Source organism: Urocitellus parryii, chromosome 6 (genome assembly GCF_045843805.1).
Source record: "Urocitellus parryii isolate mUroPar1 chromosome 6, mUroPar1.hap1, whole genome shotgun sequence".
Taxonomy (NCBI): domain Eukaryota; kingdom Metazoa; phylum Chordata; class Mammalia; order Rodentia; family Sciuridae; genus Urocitellus; species Urocitellus parryii.
Genome location: NC_135536.1, coordinates 121,387,064 through 121,401,061, shown reverse-complemented (window position 1 = coordinate 121,401,061; position 13,998 = coordinate 121,387,064). Strand labels below are relative to the sequence as shown.

Here is a 13,998-nt window from a genome sequence, read left to right as displayed (position 1 = left end):
AGGAAGGAGCCCTTCTAATGCCCATTTTAGATGAAGAAACTGAAAGCCATCAAGCTAAGTGCCCACCGTCACCCAGCTAGCAAGTGGCACCAACAATAGCAGTTCTCAAATAACACTGTGCCTAACGCCTTTCATTTGTTGTCATCTAAAACAGAAAGATGAACCTACCCCCCTCCCCCAGTGATTAAGGCCACCTCTTTATTTCAATAGGAAATAAAGTTCCTCCAAATGGAGACATCCTCCCTTTTCCCAGCCCCACGCAGAAATTAAGACTGAAGTAAAGCAGCCAGGGCAGCTCCCAGGGTGGAGGCTAGGTGGGATATGGTATCCTTGGCCCAAAGTGGGTCACAAAACTGGATTGTTCCAACCCTGAGCCTTCTGGGAATTCTCCATTCCCAAGTCCCCCAGGCTACCTAAGCTGTCACCAACCCAGCCTCACGCCTATGGAAGGTCAGAAACAGTTGAACAGAGCCAAATGTGAGCTCACAAGTAGAAGATGCTGGGGGCTGGGGCATTGCTCCAGCCAGGGACCATACAGAGCTTCCTGTGGGGAGGTGACTTGCATGGCCTTCAGGGTGTCTGTGCCAACCCCTGCAGGGGAGTCTTCCGCCTGAGTGATTGTGCTCCAAGAGCATGTCGTGGAGGTTACCTGAGAGTGCCAGAGTATAGTGTAGGAATCTAGGCGGTCATACATGTGGGTTTTACTGTAAAATTCTTGTAACGGGCTGAGGCTGTGGCTCAGTGGTAGAGCACTCACCTAGCATGTGTGAGGCCCTGGGATCGATCCTCAGCACCACATAAAAATAAATAAATACAATAAAGATATTGTGTCCAACTACAACTAAAAAATAAATATTAAAAAAAATTCTTGTAACATTGGTGGAAGCTCAAGATCTTCACCATAAATATTGGCAGGAGGAGGGGAGGGAGTGAGGACCAGGGAACTCGAGGGCCCAATAAGAGTCAATAGAAGGTCCCTCCTCTTTCCCGTTTTCCCCCAATTCTAGCGTTCCCTTACTTTTAAAACCCCAGGACATCCATAACCTTTGCTGTTCTCACACCATCACAAAAATGTCCCTTTTCTCTCACTGTAACAGAATTTGCTTCCCCTGGAGAAGTTTGCCCAACCTCTCCACTCTGTACAGGAAATAGATTGTCACAGAGAAAATTCTGTCACCCACAGTGCCCACCCCCCAGGCTCTGGGTTACTTGGAGTGATTCTACATTGATACTAAAAAAAAAATAAAATAAAAATTACCCCAGATCCCCACTAATTAAAGGCAATCAATTCAAGGTCCTGCCCTCCCTGTGTCCCTGAGAGAAGCAGCCACACCTGGCAGCATGGTGGGCACATGGCCCATGCTCAGGAAGCTTGTTTTGGGGATCATTTTTAATCTTAGTGAGGGTGACAACAGAAGGACCACAGTGTCCTGGGCACCTGAGTGAGATGTCAGAACCTTAGAGTAGGGTGAAGTTTTCAGGGTCTGTTCATTTCCTCTTTCTTCGGCCATTTCTTAGCATTCACTGGGGACCAAGCACAACGTGGTGCTCTGGAGACCCTGGATGAAGCCCACCCAGGTCCTGGCCTTGAGAAGTCCATACTCAGTTGAAGAGCGAGGCTCCAAGGCAGCAGGGAGAAGTCAGTCCTGTGAGTGAGGTAAAGGGGGTGTCCACAGACAGCCCTCACCAGACAGAACCAGGCCAAACCTCAGGTCCAGAAAAAATCCTTCCCCCAATATCTGAATCTCTGGCCTGTGTGTTCAGTGGGGCTCAGAACTTCCAGCCTGTCAGTCACTTTGGGTCTAGATACTGTCTCCAAGGAGGACAGCATCTGCAGGACACCGGCTAGGAGACTGTGGCCTACCTAGAGCAGTGGTTACCCAGATAGAGCAAGGCCACACAGAAGTCAGACAGATAGATGGGTGGACAAGCAACTACCTGTGGGGACATTGGGGAGGCAAAGAGGAAGATGTCTGTGGGGTCCTGCAACAGCCTTCTGCAGCCTCCAGGAGCCCTAGTGCTAGTGTGAGGGCCAGAGGCAAGTGTCATCCCCCGTCAGAAACCAGAGGTCCCTGGTGGTGGGTTCAGGCCTAGAGGTCTCCTTGGCTTGGTTCTCCATGGTTAGATTTCCAAGGGTCAATGTTTCAGGGGGAGGGTTCCTCAAGGGTGTCGGGGAGCCATTTGCTTCTCCTTGAAGCAGGACTAGTTGGGAAGAAGCTTCTAGGAGGTGGGGGCCTCAGCCACGCCCAGGGTAATTCAGGGAAGGAGCCACTCCTGCTGTGAGCCACAATGGGACCATCTAGCCCCGGGATGTCCCCTGGAGGCTCTAAAGGGGCCTAGCCACCCTGCTGTGCCTGTGTGGAGCTGAGCAGACCTGTTTCTGAGTTAGAACCCCATCTGAGGCCACACCACCCTGAACACACCCATGTGGTCTGAGGTAGAATCCTGAGCTTCACCTCCTACAGGCTCCTCTGAGGTAGGGACCCTGCTTTCTTCATCCGTGCATTCTGGAGCCAAGCCCAGGGCAGGAGTCAATGTCCAGGAAGGCTTGTCATCTTTTGTGTTCCATTCCAGCTGTGTGGCCTTCAACAGGTAGTTCGACTTCTCTGAGTTTCAGATTCATCACTCTCAGACAGATAGTGGATGTGGGGGAAAGAATAAGATCATTAAAGATGAGCGTTGGGGTGTTCGTCATCCCTCCAGAGATGGGGAAGCCACCTGCAGCTCTGTTTTTAACCTGCTTCCTTCTCACGGGGGGTGAGGTGCCCACTAGAGCCTTCAAATTCAGTTATTTGAGGCTGTAGCTGACATTTCATTCTATAGCCCCGGTTATCTGTTTCCTAGGAAACCAGGAGAGACACTGACTCTGCAACAAGTCCCTCTCCGGCTTCCCCCACACACATACTCTCTCACACACACACTCACATGCTGGCTGCCACCTAGGACGACAATTAACAGAAATACAATGAATGTCAGCAGAAGCTAAAATTAGTTGGCACACCACCCCTTGAGCTGCTGCTCCCTGCCACCTGGACACTGAGGGAGAGACACCATCTCTGGCACAGTGCCACACTGTGCCTGGCCCTTGGTGCACCCTCCAAATGGTAGGGCCAAGGACCCCTCTTGACACCCTCCCCTTCTCTTTCCTCCCAGCGTCCCCACGGCCTGCAGGACCCAGGAGGCAGCCGCAGGGTGCTCATCTGCCCTCTATCTGACTGAGCCCTCTCCTAGTCACATCTCCACCCTGAGGCTGCCTCTCAGGGCATGACCCACACAATCTGCATGTCTGTCCCCCTTCCCCATCCCTGCCCCCTGAAACCCGTTGTCATCCTGCTAGTGGACCCCAGTTTATGGCACCCCACCCTCCAGTTGCCCAGAGCAGAGACTTGGGAGTGTTCCCTACTCTCTCTTCCCACATGCACTCTAGTGCTCGGCACCTGGGGGCCGCCCTCAGCCATCTGTACTGGATGCATAATGTACCCCTCCTGCTCCCCTAGTCCCCAACATCCCATGGGCTATAACTGGAACCCCCAGTCCTCCAGCCAACTGAAATAGAACTAGGACCAATGTCCCATCCTCTGGGAAGCCCTCTCTGATTTCTCCGGGCTAAATCAGTGGGTGGCTTTCTCTGCGCCCCATGGCTCTTTTTCTTACCTCCAGTACAGTAGTGATCACACTGCATTAATTATAGCAAACATGGAGATAGTGCTTACCAAGTGCCAGGCATTGTTCAAAGAGCTTTATGGGTGTTTAACTCACATAACAATATTGCAGATGCATGTCTATTGTCTGGCTCTTCTACTTCCCTGCGACCTTAGGGGGTGGGCAGGCAGGCCCCATGTTTGACTCAGCTCTAAGTCAGTCATCTGCACCCAACCGAGGTGGCTTTCCGTGGATTTTCATAGGGACTGTGTCTGTTGATTCACCACTCTAACCCCAGGATTCAGAGAAGCGCTTAGTCAGGTTTCATGGAGTGAATTAAATGCAACTGCATTGAATTGGTACCCAATTCCCAAAGGGGATGTTCCCTTGGTATTTTCCCTGCCTTCCCTCCAGCATGCCTGATGGTTTAAAAGGCTTTTTTTGTAATTTGTTGGCAAATAGGGTTTTGTGGGTTTTGCTTCCTTGTTACATCCTAAGCATAGGTTTTGTTACATTGTACAAAAGGCTTTTTAATCAAGAGTATGAAACCACTAAATAGAACAGCATTCCAATAGCCACAATAATGGATCTATGCCTGGCTGATATCGCAGAGAGCGCTTGGCAAAACAGCTAGATTGACAGCAGGAGAAGTCGCTGGTTCGTGGACACCCTGGTGACTGGGCTCTCTTTTTCTTGGCACAGCATTACTTCACGGTGAACTTCACCCATGAGAATCAGAAAGCTTTGGAGCTGAGGACAGAGGATGCAAAGGATTGCGACGAGTGGGTGGCAGCCATCGCTCATGCCAGGTATGTCTCACCCCACTCCCAGGGCAGGAAGCCCCCCACACAACAGTCCAGGCAGAAGAGACCAAATCAAGCACCCTGTTCTTCTGCAAACCCATGCCCCAGACAGAAGAGGCTGCGGAAAAGGAGGAGAGAAGGGTAGAATGACGGCATTTCTTGGCAAGGGCCACCCTTAGGGGCTGAACCCCTGGACCCCAGGAAATGAGAGGCCATCAGGAATGGCACTGCAGCTTCTCACCCTGCTCCACCAGACTAATTCCTATTTAAATGTTAGGGATACCAAGTGTGGTATAGTTTGGTAGAAGGGTTTTCTGGCTACCAAAGTCTCAGGTGTGGAGGTTCTAACCCAGATTCAGCTACTAATTTGCTGTGTGACCATGGACTGGTCCTACTTTCCCCCTGGACCTTGGTTTCCTCATCTAGGTACTGAAATTTTCTACACCTTTCTGAACTTTGATATTCAGGGTTCCTAGACCTACTCCTCCCCGCATTCTCAGCAGTATCCTTTCCCTTTCTGGAGGGAGACTCACTGGGCCCAGGGGTTGGAGGAAGAACAGGCAAATGACAGTATCTGCTACAGTGAATGTGAGGGCTCCAAGCTGGATGAGTCCTTTTTGGGTCCTAGGGAATTGATGGATTTATGGGTGGAGGTGTGGCCCCGGAACCAACAATCCCCTGCCAGAGCTGAGCATGGAGAACCCAGGTTCACCCTCCAGGCAATAGATGCTTCTAGCTCAGTTTAGCGATGGATGCCTTTCTATAAGACTAAGTTCCTGAAGACAGGGACCAGGTATAATTCTTCACATTTTCAGGGACTAATAAAAGCATAGAAATGGTACTCAGCAAACATGGGTTGGAAGAACCCAAAGATGCATGGATGGATGGAGGGTGGATACAAGGCTAGATGTTGAGTTTATATGTGGAAGATGATGATGCATGAATCGAGGATGGATGGATGGAACAGTGGAGGAGTGTTGAAAGTATATGTGGTGATGGATTGATGGACAGAAGGATGGATGGATGGATAGATGGTTGGATGGATGGATGGATCCCAGGACCCCTCTTTGAGTCTTGAATCAGACTAGTTAGCCTTGGAACCAAAAATTATTACAACAGAAACACTTATTATGACCATAGCAATGACCTAAGCCCTGGAATTAGGCCACCTCTATTTCTGTCCTCCAGGAGAGTCCTTTGATATGGAGACCAGAAACTAACACATGAACCAATAAAGGCAGGCCCTGTGCATGGTGCTGGGTAGACCAGAGATGGATACAACTCTGAGGTACCATAGTCTAGTCGGGGAGACATTAGTCCTACGCACAAATAACTCTGGGGTATCAAGGCTGTGTCAAGTACAATACACTACAAGAGAGACACATGAACTCCATCTGCAGGGAAATGAAGGAATCTGGGGAAGGCAGATAGAATAAATCTGACCTGAGTGGAAGACTGGAGAGTGGATTTGATGAGTTTAAATATAAGCATTTAAACCTTTAAGTAAAATGCCTTTTACTTAAAGCAGTAATACAGGAAAGATAACTACAAGGATAATGTAGAAACAAAGTTTAGGTGTTAGAAAGTAGGTGAGGTTGGACAATCAGCTGACATCAGACCATAATTGATCTCTAATATCTTGCTGAGTTGTTTGACCTTTCCTCTGTGAACAATAGGAGCCACTGAGGGTTTTATGTCAGGGGGAGTAACGTAACCAAAGCTATGATTTGAAATAGAAATTGCTTGTGTTGTCAAGGACAGAACTAAGTGAAGAAGAACCCAGATTCAGGGAGAACAATTAAACATCAGTCTCCCCAACATTAATGTAGAACTAATAATAGGGTTGTTTTGAAGGTCAAACATTTCATTTAACTCAAATGGGATCATTTACATCAAGGGACTTTGTAAGTACTGAAGCATTATAGCATTCTAATTTGTTGTGCAATCTGATAACCAGGACTACATTGACAAAGAATATCCATTAATGCAAAAATTTTCTAAAGACAATATCAATACCCATATGATAAAAGGCTAAAATGATAAAGACTTGCAATACCAGTTGCTGGAGAGGGGATGGAACTGTGATAACTCTCCACAGTGCTGAAGAGGGTGTAAAACTGCACAGCCAATTTGGAACATTGTTAAGCAGTCACTTAAAAAGCTAAACATACATCTACACTATTACCCAGCAATTCTACTTCTTGGTATTTATCCAAGAGAAATGAAAAATGTCCACAAAAAGTCTCATATGCAAATGTCCTTAACAGCTTTATGCACAGTAGTCCAAAAACTAGAAATAGCCACAGTGTCTATCAACAAGCAAATGTGCAAGCAAACATTGGTACATCCATGCAATGGAATATTGCTGAGCAATAAAAAGGAGTCAAATAAAGTTAAGTACAGTGAAACAGGTGAATTTAAAAGTCAATATGCTGAATGAGTATAGCATAATAGTACAAGCTATAATAGTACAATATGATTCCAGTTATATAAAATTCTGTATGAGGCAAAACTATCCATGGATGATGGAAATCAGAACAGTAGTTTCTTCAGGGATAGGGACTCACTAGGGAGGGATTTAATAGGACTTTCTGGGGTGGTGGAAATTTTTGTTATCTTGATGAGGGTCTATAAATTCATCAAAATTAATCAAATTGTGTAGTTAAGATCTATTCTTTTCACCTGGCACTGTGGCTCATGCCTGTAATCCCAACAGCTCAGAAAAGCAATCTAGAGAGACCCCGTCTCAAAATTTATAAAAAATAAAAAAGAGGTGGGGATGTGGCTCAATAGTTAAGCACCCATGGGTTCAATCCCCAGTACCAAAAAAACAAAACAAAACAAAAAAACTATGCTTTTCACAACATGCATATTAAACTACAAATATTTAAACAATGATATGTGATACGATATGATTTATTTAGAAAGAGAATATTTCTATTTTCTATTGCTGCATAACAAGTCACCACGAGCTTAGCAACTTCAAACAATGTCCTTTCATTATGTCACAGTTCTTTGGATCAGAAGTCAGGACTTGGCCAAAGTCTCTGCCTTGGACCTTGAGAGACTGAAATCACGGAGTTGCTGGCTGAGCTCCTGTTTGGAGGCTCAGAGAAGAATACACTCCCAGCCTTCTCCTTGTTGTTGGCAGGATTTGGTCCCTCGTGGTGGTAGGACTGAAGTGCCTGTTTCCTTGCTGGCTGTAAGCCAAGATGGATCTCAGCAAATAGAGGCCACCCACATTCCTCACCACATGGTCCCCTCCACCCTCAAGCCAAAGATTCTTCAGCCTGATTTCTCCCCCTAGTCAGACAAAGCTCCTCATTTTCAAGGACTTGTGTAATTAGGTGTGCCACCTGGATAATCTCCCTATCTTATGTCACCTGTGCCATATCAATATGACCTAGTGACAGTAGGCTCATGTCAAAGTAGGCTCTAGTAAAAGCCACTCCACTCATGCAGGACAGGTAAACTGGGCAGGGCCAGAAGTCTTAGGATCCTGCCTGCCACTGATAGAGGACAGTCATTTTTAAAGCAAGTCACTAAATTGAAAACTGGCTCCAAGCAGCCAATGGAATAATAACAAACCACCTGACCTGCAAGGCCAGTCTGGGCCTCCAGCAGCCCATCTGTACAGTGTGTCCCCAGCACAGTCCTCGAGAATCTACAAAATGCTACACAAAGAGTGTCATATGTTCCTTACAACAGCCCAGAGGGAGGGTCCATCGGTCCACAGACAGTTGAGACACAGTGTCGCCTGGGCCTGGGGATCTGCCTGAGTGGGAGATGCCGTGCCACAGATCCTGACTCACAGCTGAGGGCTCTGTGACTCCCAGGTAAGGCAGATTCCACCCAAACCAGAAGCCTGCCCTCCCCGAAAAGGAGCAGCTGGGCAAAGGGACACACCTACCTCTGAACAGAAACCTCTCTGTACTCTGCATCTTTTGGAAGCTGCAGGGGGAGGTGCGAGTGGCTGGGCAGATTGTTGGTCTTTGCTTGCCAAGTCCTAGAGCCTGGGCCAGCCCACTGGCCTCAGAGGAGGATCTCCCACTGAGACTGGGGAAGGCATAATGATGGTCACTGAGAAGGGAAACTGAGTCACCTTCCCTGGACTACTTTTCGGCCAACCTGGCCGGGCTGAGGCCTCTTGGGCAGCACCTGGGGCAACATTAGCCTTCCTGCTGTATCCTGTGTGTGTGTGTGTGTGTGTGTGTGAGAGAGAGAGAGAGAGAGAGAGAGAGGAGGCACTGGCTCTCTTCCACAGTATTTTTACATACTCCCAATTTAGTTTTTATTTACATAGACTTAATAGACACATTCTATGCACAAAAATAAGCACGGTAGGGTATTAATATTATGTAGAGACACAATGTTCTCTCACACTGCATGTATATCATTCGAGTATTATGGGATGCCTCTGTGGCGCACGTGTGTGTGTGTGTGTGTGTGTGTGTGTGTGTGTGTAGATTTATAAAATGGAATGCGTTTCATAGTCTGCATTTCAGCAAGGAACTAGATCCCGAACCAGGCCACCTGGTAGGGGAGGGCACAGAGCCAGTGCCAGCTTTGACGCCGACCCACTGTTGTTTGGGGCAAGTTGCTTCCCTTCTCTGGGCCTCCGTTTCCTCATTTATCACATGAGGCCATTCCAACGGCCCTTCATGATCCCTGAGTTCCTGTCTAGCTCTGAGAGTCCGTGAGTCCGTAAGGACAGTGCTTGCAGAAGGAGGCACCCAGTGGCTCCTCATGGATGTTGGGAGGGAGGATGAGAGGGGGAGGGAAGGATGAGGTCAGGGTGGGGCAAGAGGACCACGCTGCAGAGGAGGCTTCTCCTACTGAAGCTCAACAAGGTGTCATTAGTAGGATCTAGGCTAATGAAGCAGGTTTCCATGCTCAGGTCAGGGAGGCTGGCAGCAGGGAAACAGACTCCTTGTTCTCTGCTGAATTTCATTTGCAAGTAGAGACAATTAAGTCTCTTGGGCAGCTGGAAAAAAATTTTAAAAGCTGGTCTTCATTTTCCTAAGAGGAGCACAAAACTCCCCATATTAACCAGATAGTACTGTAATCCCAAGAATTGTCTCTCACAGCTGTTACTTATCTCTAGGGGGTGGTGTGACAAGAAGAGGGGTTTGCCTTTCAGATCAGGTTTCTCCCTCAGGTTCCTGCCCAGGCCCACTTCTAGGTCTTTGCACCAGGTGTCCTTGGCCTGGGGATCCACGCCTTCCTCCTCTCCGGGGTGCAGCTGCAGCTCTCCCCCACCCCTCCCCTCTCCCACAGAAAGCACCTGCTGACACCACCAGGGGACAGGACTCTGCAGCTGCCCTGGCCCCGTCACCACCTTGGTGCAGCACTTTTATTGTAAAATTGCTTCCCACCAAGACCCTCCAGGTCTTCACCTCAAACCTGGGGTTTGTAGGGAAGCTATCATTGTCCTGTTTTACCTCAAGAGTCACAGAGGCTTAGTGAGCTTATGTGACAGGCTCCCCGTGTGCAGCAAAGACCAGCCTCCCTCCCCTGGCCCCCACTCACTAGCCGTGTCCAGGGTAGCTGGACAGTAGTGTGGGAAAGTGCCCTCAATTGGCAGATAGGAGACAGAGGGGCCCAGTTCCTGCAAGTGCTGGGGGAAATGCCAGACGGGGAGGGGAAGAGACAGTGGGGACACGGAGGCCCTCTTTCAACAAAGCAGGAGTCAGGGAGGCCCAGGACAGCTTGGTGGTGCCCTAAGAGGGGAGCTACCTGAACCTTTTTTGTGTGCTGAGAGGGTTACATGGAGCAGGACGGTTGCTAACACAAGGGGGGCAGGAAGCATGGGAAGGCAGAGACCTGACACAGGGGCTTGAGGGGCCCTGACGGGCATGCACAGGGAAGAGGGGAGCTCCTCACCATTGAGAAGGGAGATACGGGGCTGTGCTGGGGCAGGGGAGAGAAGGTGGGAAGGGGTGGCTCTGAGGTAGAGGTGGGCTGGAGCACACAGGGAGTAGGAGTGTGGGGAGCTGCAAATGCAGAATCTCACGACTCCAGGCCTCCTGGATAGAAAGAGGAAGACAGAGAGCCTCAGCCCCAGACCTGTTAGGCCACAAGAGCTCAAAACCTTCCTTCCCAATCAGAAAACACACTTGCCATCATTATACAAAATTCATGTATGAAGACGTGAATTGGTGTCAACATATCTTATATACAAACAGAGATTCGATAAATTGTGGTATAAAGGTATATTAAGAATTGAAATATAAAAAAAATATGAATGTAATGCACTCCTCTATTGTGATGTATGTTAAGAAATAAAAAAATAAAATAAAATAAAACACACTTGCCTTTCAAGGCCCCTGGCTTTGGCCCTGTGGACAGACACCTCCCCCAGGATATTGAGGTCCCCTTCTCAGAGTCTTCTCTCACCTTCTTTACTGGAATCAGAGTCCTCCCCAGCTCTGACACCCTCAAATGGCCCCACTGATGCTGTGGGCATCAGAGAGAGGGCCAAGGCTGGAACATAGTGGACCAGGCTCTCTCCTTAGGGGCCTGGTGACCTTACACAAGCCATGACACCTCTGACCTTCCAAGTCCCCCACCTCCACCTCTGTTCTAATGCTCTACACATCTAAAGTCTGCTATTTATACAAATTATGAGACATTTCTTCCACCCTCTGCTTATCCTTTGGGGAGTCCTCTGATCTGGCAACACCTAACTACCCAGCCCTGTTACAAGTTACCCCTAACACAAGTCTTTCACCCAGAGTTGCCCTCTGAAGTGTGTGTGTCCAGTGCACTGGGCTTGGAGTCAAAGCCTGGGTTTATCCTCCCTGGGGTGACCTCCTCCTCCAATGAGGACTTACCTGATTGCAAGTCCTCATTGCTGCCCCCCTCATCGATCCAACAGCACTAGCAGCCTGGGACTCAAAATTTGGCAGTCATGTGCACTGTGTAGGTTGTTCAGATGTCCCCAAACAGTGAAAAGTATGTGCCTGACTCTCCTGCAAAGCTTAATATCCATCCCCCAAGCATTTCTTCCACTGAGAGCCTTTTAAGGAAAAGACACTGTACCCCAGGGGTATAGGAGCAAGCAACACAGATATGGCCCCTGCCACCCATCATGTGGCCAGGAGCCCAGGTGCTGAGGAAACACCATGCATTGCCTGGTGGCCACCAGGGAAGGCTTCCTGGGGATAGCATTTCACCTGGGACCAGAACCAGCCTATGGAAGAGGATGGAGCTAACCCAGCGAGGAAGGAGGGAGAGACAGGTTAAGACAGGCCTCCCAGTGCAAAGCTCCCAAAGTGGAGGCTGTGTGTGTGCTCCTTCTCCAGACACCTGGAGTGACTGGGGTTTGCAAGGGGCTGGAGCAATCACCAGGGCACAGGGAGGCAGCATCTTACCTTCTGTGTCCCTCCGTCCACAGCTACAGGACTCTGGCCACCGAGCATGAGGCACTGATGCAGAAGTACCTGCACCTGCTGCAGATCGTCGAGACAGAAAAGACGGTGGCCAAGCAGCTTCGCCAGCAGATCGAGGACGGCGAGATCGAGATAGAGCGGCTGAAAGCAGAGGTGACTGCGGGCTTGGGGATCTGAGGGGGCTGGCCAGGGCCCAGGCTCCTGCAGGAAGGGGGCGAATGATGGGAGCAGGACTGGCTGCAGCCACTGAATGTGAAAGATGGCCATGCTGCCCAGTGGAAAGGTCCTGCGGTCAGCCTGGGTTCACGTTCCACCCCTGCCACTTACCAAGTGCCATCTGGAGCAAGTCCTCCTACTTCCTAGTTCCTCATCTGTAAAACAAGGTCTTTCATATTTACCTGACAAGGGGATGAGGACTGAGTGAGCTCAGGTATAGGCAAGTTCCTAGACTGTGCTGGAACCACAGTGGCTAAGCATTCTGCACCAACAGCCCAGGATTATGGAGAGCACAGGGTCCTTAGTAGGTCATTAGTATGCACTAGGAGCTCAGCCCCAAGGTGGCCCCTTCTCATGCCTGCCATGAGACTCACCAGGCAGCAGTGGCCCTGCTGTGGCAGATGCACCCCTGGAGTCCAGCTACTGGCTGTGTGGTCAGCAAGGAGGCAGCTTGCCTCTCATCTGGAGCCAGCTGCAAATGCAAAATCTCACCACCCCAGGCCTCCTGGATTTAACCAACATCCCGGGGGATCCTTTTTACATTAATTTTGGGGACACACTGGCTCTTGGTCAGTGACCTCTCTAATGGTCCCCCCATCACTGAATAATCTATTGCCCTCTTACCCCCTCACCTTCCCAGAATGCTTAGAACCATCTGGACATATCACATAAGGACCCACCTCCTCGGTCCTCTGAGTTATCCACCTAATGCAGGGTGTCCACTGGATCCCACCCTCACCTATACCCAGGCCCCCTCAGATGAGACACGAGCCTCCCCCTGCTGGCTCCATTATCTGCTTCCCTGGTCTGAGAGTAGCAGAGATCCTAAAACCCAGGATGGGGCTTAGCAGCCAAGAACCCATCCAGGGAGGCAAGAGGGCAGTGAGAGGCAGGAACCTGAGCCGAGGCTCTGAGCCTCCAGGGTGTGTCATAGTCCCAACAGGCTCCTCTTACAAGACATAGTTCAAAGAGGAAATTAACAAGAATTCCAAAATGTCAAAAGCAGAGCTTGAAGCCCCAAACAGACCTACCAAGTACAGAGCTTTCTGTGCATGAGACCCCATCACATGCCAGTGGAACCAGTTCTTGAATGCTCAAAAACCTAAAGCCACCAATTCTTCCTTGCCCCGCAGGAACAAAGCTCTGAACTAGTAATAACATCAACTTGGAACTTCATGTTCAAAAAAAATTTTAGGTTCAACACACCTTCTCTAGCCCAGCAGCAGATACTGTCAGACCTCCTTCATCTGTCCCCACAGCCATTCCTATAGGACCAGTCAGTCACCACGTTTCACAGGGGGAACCAGGCTCAGACAGCACGACTCACCTGTCCAGTCTCACTCAGCTAGGAAGCAACAGACCCAGACCCAGGACCCAGGTCTCCTGCCTGCCTGTTTCCCCACTCTACCTAGAACCTCTGGCCCCCCACTGCCACCACCACCACCCAACCCACCCCTCGTACTCTCAGAACCTAGCTCAGCACGGCCCCTCTCAACCCACCTGGTTCATTCTGGAATCAGTTCCTCTCTGTAGAGAATCTTTGGAATCTATCCTAGCCCCACACAGATCCTGAATCCAAACTGACTCCCGTAAGGGATCAGGGAAGGAGTGTGGCCCCAGCACCCAATTACTAGCTTTGTGACTGAGGGAGTCCAGTATCATTTTTGGTTCCCTCTCTCACTGAGTCTCACCCTCTTCCCCAAGCCCCTCCTCTATAGTCACTCAGGCAGTAGCCAGCACTCCACAGCTGTCTCCTTGCCTCCTGGCCTTTGCACATGCCGGTGCTTCTGTTTGGAATGCCCTTCTCCTCCCCACAGTTCCCACCTGGTGAAATCCTAAGTTCAAGCACTCCTCCTGGGGGACTCCAGACCCAGAGCATGCTCTCTGCCGTCTCTCCCTGGGCTTTCCCAAACTCTGCACACAGCACTAGAACTGGCCCCATGTGT

At 49.7% G+C, this 13,998-nt stretch overlaps 1 protein-coding gene across 5 annotated transcripts in view; it reads left to right on the top strand.

The window, feature by feature from the left end:
* Positions 1-13,998, top strand: part of Rasgrf1 (Ras protein specific guanine nucleotide releasing factor 1) — a 103,503-nt gene that overhangs the window by 14,518 nt on the left and 74,987 nt on the right. For 4 of the 5 annotated variants that reach the window (XM_026400541.2, XM_026400540.2, XM_026400537.2 and 1 more), the window contains 2 exons: positions 4,345-4,451; positions 11,842-11,989. In XM_026400541.2, coding sequence (XP_026256326.1) covers positions 4,345-4,451; positions 11,842-11,989 — 255 coding nt within the window. Of the gene's footprint in view, positions 1-4,344; positions 4,452-11,841; positions 11,996-13,998 lie in introns of all 5 variants that reach the window. The other variant, XM_026400538.2, reaches the window with a different exon arrangement.